At 36.6% G+C, this 5,410-nt stretch overlaps 1 protein-coding gene across 1 annotated transcript; it reads right to left on the bottom strand.

Annotated features, from left to right (window-relative positions):
* Nucleotides 1–1,923: 1,923 nt before the first annotated feature.
* Nucleotides 1,924–5,215, bottom strand: MS3_00002513 (uncharacterized protein). Its single transcript, XM_012946850.3, has 4 exons — nucleotides 5,084–5,215; nucleotides 4,833–5,047; nucleotides 4,689–4,801; nucleotides 1,924–4,655 (listed from the first exon to the last, which is right to left on the bottom strand). The coding sequence occupies exons 2-4, from the start codon at nucleotides 4,987–4,989 to the stop codon at nucleotides 4,257–4,259; spliced, it is 669 nt and encodes a 222-aa protein (XP_012802304.2). The 5' UTR covers nucleotides 4,990–5,047; nucleotides 5,084–5,215; the 3' UTR covers nucleotides 1,924–4,256.
* Between the last annotated feature and the right edge of the window lie 195 nt (nucleotides 5,216–5,410).

The raw sequence follows: 5,410 nt of genomic DNA, 5'->3' as shown, positions 1-5,410 counted from the left end.
TTTTGGAGAATTCCCCAAAATCAGTGGTTATTTGGATGGAAAACTGAATTCTCCCCAACCTCACTTGTAGTTTTGGGAAGGTATCACTAGTTCCACAGAGGCTAAGGTTTCTGTTGGAGCAAACATTTTGCGAACAGAGTAGGCAAAACAATAATTCGTGCGATTTTCAACATAATTCAAACAGCGATCAAATGTGTAACTTCAATATGTGATAGTTGAGACTTTCGTTTTTGAAATACAAAAATATATTTTAGCATTTCACTCTTAAACAACAGTTCTTCAACGCATGTCAGTCGGTTCGACAGAAATGTCATAACGTCTAAAATGCAAACCCGAATTCTCCTGACGCTTGACATCTTAAATATGTAAAGCATCTTGATCACATCGTGTCTTGTTTGAAATTGAGCTGAATAAAATACCCAGTGTTTTCCAATCAAATCAAGTGATCGAAAGAACAAAACGTTCTCAGTGCACCAAACCCTCTATATCCTTGATGAAAAGTTGTGTGGCATTTCATGACAGTATACTTAGAAATTAAATAAAATAGATAGTTACAATTATACACAATGCAACAACATTTTTAGAAATGCTAATTATTGGTTTCTTCTCTTAAAGTTGCAAGGTGGATACATATTTGTTTTCACTAAGGTTATCGGTAGTATGAGAGACTTGGTCGTCATTATACTGATTAACTGTGAGCACCAACTAGAGTTATTTAATAAACACTAACTGGTTTCAGTTCCTTTCTTCCAAGTTTACTTGGAGTGAACTCCACTTAATAATGCTGTCCTTACGTCGTTGGTTTCTATGTAACAATCCATCAAAAGGACTAGTTCACTGTTGTTAACAGTGGTAGTTTTAAAGCCAAATACAGAAAGTGTAGTGCCTTCGAATTTCGCCCTTGACTATCTTTATCTAACAGTTTCTACTCCATTAAGTTAATTGTTCAGATTATGAAGATAAGTGTTAAAAAGCCGTTATTTCCGTTATTGAAGTATGGAAGTATTTCCTGTTGGTTTACTTCAAATTTTTCAACTGTTAAGAATTCTTGGCGAATAAGGAGTAAGGTTCATGTGAGGTTATTTAGATGTTGTTCATCACAAAATTTTTCAATAATTTCCTAATGAACACAACTATCCTTAGTTTTAAAAAGGGGTCAGTCAATTCGTTTACAGAAATGCTAAACCTACAATTATACAGATGTGAAGAACTCCAAAAGAATACTAATGGGTGCGTGAAATGAAGATACTACATACTCGATACCTACTGTAGGTTGTGAGACATCGATATATTTCTTCGAATGAAAATGTAAAGGGAGACGTTGTAACGAAGTCCCATGACCTTTGTTGGAATTAGATAGTGAGTCTTAAAATTACAGTATAAAACATCAAACAACCGAAATCCTGTAAGTTGTAGTGACAAATAAGTTCACTCCTGAATCATCACTTCACTTTTAGAGAGTGCAAAACAAACTAGAAGAGGAACCTTGTTCTCTCACGAAACAAAGGGGTAGTATGAAGTACTTACTGGATAGTTTGCAATTACCACACTGATACCGCCCTAATGAAAAGAAGATTAAACAACTACAAACTAAAGAGTTGCCGGTGTGAGGAATACAATGGATATCTCACTTAAAGCACAGCGCATCTTTGGAAGCTATATGGATTCGGTGAATAGATTCTAGTAAATAAATGGAAAGTCTCAAAATAGTTCACACGACAGACATACTCCGAAAATCACTTCCCAATGATGTATTCGATTAATCTACTATATGTCTGTCAATGCTTCTAGGCCATAACGTGCCACTATCCGAAGTTCCAGATCAAATCAAACGCAAATTTACTTCACGTTGAAGACTATTTTACAAATCTATATTGTCAGATGATCCGATGCACATCTGACTGCTGTTTGAATTATGTCGGAAATCGCACGAATTATTGTTTTGCCTACTCTGTTCGCAAAATGTTTGCTCCAACAGAAACCTTAGCCTCTGTGGAACTAGTGATACCTTCCCAAAACTACAAGTGAGGTTGGGGAGAATTCAGTTTTCCATCCAAATAACCACTGATTTTGGGGAATTCTCCAAAACCTTCACAATACTGGGTGCTTATGGTGGATTATTTGGAAAGAAGACATGAGTAACCGTGACGTTTCAATAACAGTCATTGTTATTAAACAAATAATTGAAGTAGCGAATGGATCATGGAACCTGAACGTTGACCTAGTATATTTAAGGCGATAATTGATCTAGGATTCTCTTGCTTATGAGGGATAATCTTTCTGTAATTTTTCTCTATTTATTCATCACAAAATATTCATATCCCATGAAAAATATCGATTATTCCGAATAATCCAATTCTAATATATCGTCCTAAATAAACCTATGACATTATTTGCAAAGTACATAAAACAATAATTCGTGCGATTTCCGACATAATTCAAACAGCAGTCAGATGTGCATCGGATCATCTGACAATATAGATTTGTAAAATAGTCTTCAACGTGAAGTAAATTTGCGTTTGATTTGATCTGGAACTTCGGATAGTGGCACGTTATGGCCTAGAAGCATTGACAGACATATAGTAGATTAATCGAATACATCATTGGGAAGTGATTTTCGGAGTATGTCTGTCGTGTGAACTATTTTGAGACTTTCCATTTATTTACTAGAATCTATTCACCGAATCCATATAGCTTCCAAAGATGCGCTGTGCTTTAAGTGAGATATCCATTGTATTCCTCACACCGGCAACTCTTTAGTTTGTAGTTGTTTAATCTTCTTTTCATTAGGGCGGTATCAGTGTGGTAATTGCAAACTATCCAGTAAGTACTTCATACTACCCCTTTGTTTCGTGAGAGAACAAGGTTCCTCTTCTAGTTTGTTTTGCACTCTCTAAAAGTGAAGTGATGATTCAGGAGTGAACTTATTTGTCACTACAACTTACAGGATTTCGGTTGTTTGATGTTTTATACTGTAATTTTAAGACTCACTATCTAATTCCAACAAAGGTCATGGGACTTCGTTACAACGTCTCCCTTTACATTTTCATTCGAATAAATATATCGATGTCTCACAACCTACAGTAGGTATCGAGTATGTAGTATCTTCATTTCACGCACCCATTAGTATTCTTTTGGAGTTCTTCACATCTGTATAATTCTAGTTTGTTTATATTTGTATAATAACCTCCTGTATATCATTATTATTCTGTCTTCTTTTTTGGGGGTTGCTGATTTGTGTTTGTTATTTCTGACTTGGTCTTATTAATTTTTTATATGTAATTTCCTGTTTCTTTATCGTGTTCCTCTTCCTCAGTGCAACATTTTTGAGTAACCTCTCTGTCTTGAGAAGCTATACGAAATCAGTCGACATCGTCTGCCTTTTAAGAAAGACTGGCTGACTGCATACCTCAACTAAATGTCTAAAATAATATTTACATTTTCAAGCATTACGGAGCTTGCTAGAATGTGCAACAGTAGTCAGGTTTCTGTACCTGACAGTACAATTAATCTATAAAGGGAGTAATTCAATTCGATGAATGTTAATGGTTAAGTAACCAAAATAAGTAAGACAACGACAAGGGTAAATAATTGACATACTTAACGCCCCACTGTTTTTGACTCCCGAAGAAACTAACTGGGCGAACTTCTATGTCCGGTCTCCTAGTACGGAAACGTACATCCAATATTTCAACAGGATTAACCGTGACATGAAGTAAACGCATGCACCCATTGTTTAATTACGAAACTTTGCTTTAGTGTAATTGTGTATTCTTATCTACTTATTGCTTACGGTCGGCTTCAGAGGGCATATTTTTACTGATGAGTGTAATTAACTATGCAGTTAAAACTGAATGTACCTACTACCTGGTATTAACTTCGACTATTTAGTCTTAGTTTGTCTAGTTTTCTCATTTCTTGGTATTTTAGTGCTTCCGCATGTTATAAAAATATTGGTTTTTGAATATTCGAAACCTGAAGCCGAAGCAAGTGACAATGACACTTCGCCAGACACACTTGTACATTGTTTTAATATTCTAAGACTCAAAAACACAAGAAGCACTTGTTGTGGTAGTTAAATAACCCTGGTAATATCTGAGAATTACGCATTCAAAGAGTGAACACAGACATGTCTCCACCGAACATAACACAGCAATCAGGACAGTACATATTTAGTCAGAAAAGATACCATACCAGTGCTCAGAAATATATTGGACAGTACAGGCTTTCTGGGAGGACAAAGTGGAGTAAGCGGTTCAATTCCGAGGAACAATATTAATCAGATCAAGAACAATATTCTTTAACACATCAAAAGCATGCTCAGCTTTCTCGTAAGCTGATTTGGACTGCTCATATGCGGAAATAACAAGGCTAAGATCTTGTTGCGTTTGCAATGACTTTTGCTTCAACCTTTGTCGATAACGTTTTGACGCCTCACGATTAATCTCACGACGTCGTTTCGAATGAACATTTCGTCTAACATTTGACAAGATAAGATCACTTGTGTATGAATTTGACTTTAAACAACCAGTGTTGAGAGATTCTCCGAGTAACTGAGGCATGTGGAAGTCAGTAGGTTGTGGTAAGTAAGGAATCGCGTTTGCATCAGTGCAGCCATCATACAGCAACTCAGAATCAGCCTCTGGACGACGCGTCTAGAAGGAAATATTAGTAAACAATAAGTTTACCGAGTAGTCAGCAACGAAATCGAGAACGTCCTCTGGCACAAAATCAGAAAGGAATGAGTCACAATCTCTCCCAGAATCCGGGCTTCGGCTTGTTGATATGTCAGATAAGAAATCTGACAAACATTAGTGAATCAAGTGACGTACCTGAACAACTGTCAGGACTTTCACAACTGCCCAATACATCTGAGCACCCAGATTTGACCGAAGAATCAGTAGTGACATTGTAAAGTGGAGAAACGAGACCAGTACTCCAGAGAGGAGTAGTGGTCCCCAACAGAGATTTTTGATATAACAAGTCCATAGTTTATTAGCAATACAAGAGGGGTCCATTTTTGTTTCCTTGGGATCATCATGGCTACCTGAAATGCGAATGAATAAGGAATTCGACATTTTACAAGCTCGCACGTCCGCGCGAAGAGTTTCGAATTGTTCCAGTGGCAATAACTACTCCATAATTTGCTTCGTACACATACTTCAATAAGTCGCAGTTATGGAGGGGACGGAAATGACTGATTAAAAGACCGTCCAATGCTCAACATCTGATGTACCCAGTTTCATTTTCTAAAAGTGGGAAAGCCAGTTTGTCTGTATTAGTGCTGAAAATGTTGATGTTTCAGTTGATTCAAATTTCCTTTTGAGCGTTTTTGGAGTGTCCTGGTAAATTCTCTGTTTTGAAAGATAAAGTGGGGATATCTGATGCAAATTTATCACCAATTACTTTA

Source organism: Schistosoma haematobium (assembly GCF_000699445.3).
Source record: "Schistosoma haematobium chromosome Unknown HiC_scaffold_176, whole genome shotgun sequence".
Lineage (NCBI taxonomy): Eukaryota > Metazoa > Platyhelminthes > Trematoda > Strigeidida > Schistosomatidae > Schistosoma > Schistosoma haematobium.
The sequence above is the reverse complement of the archived record's forward strand: the minus strand, read 5'-3'. Positions and strand labels throughout refer to the sequence as shown.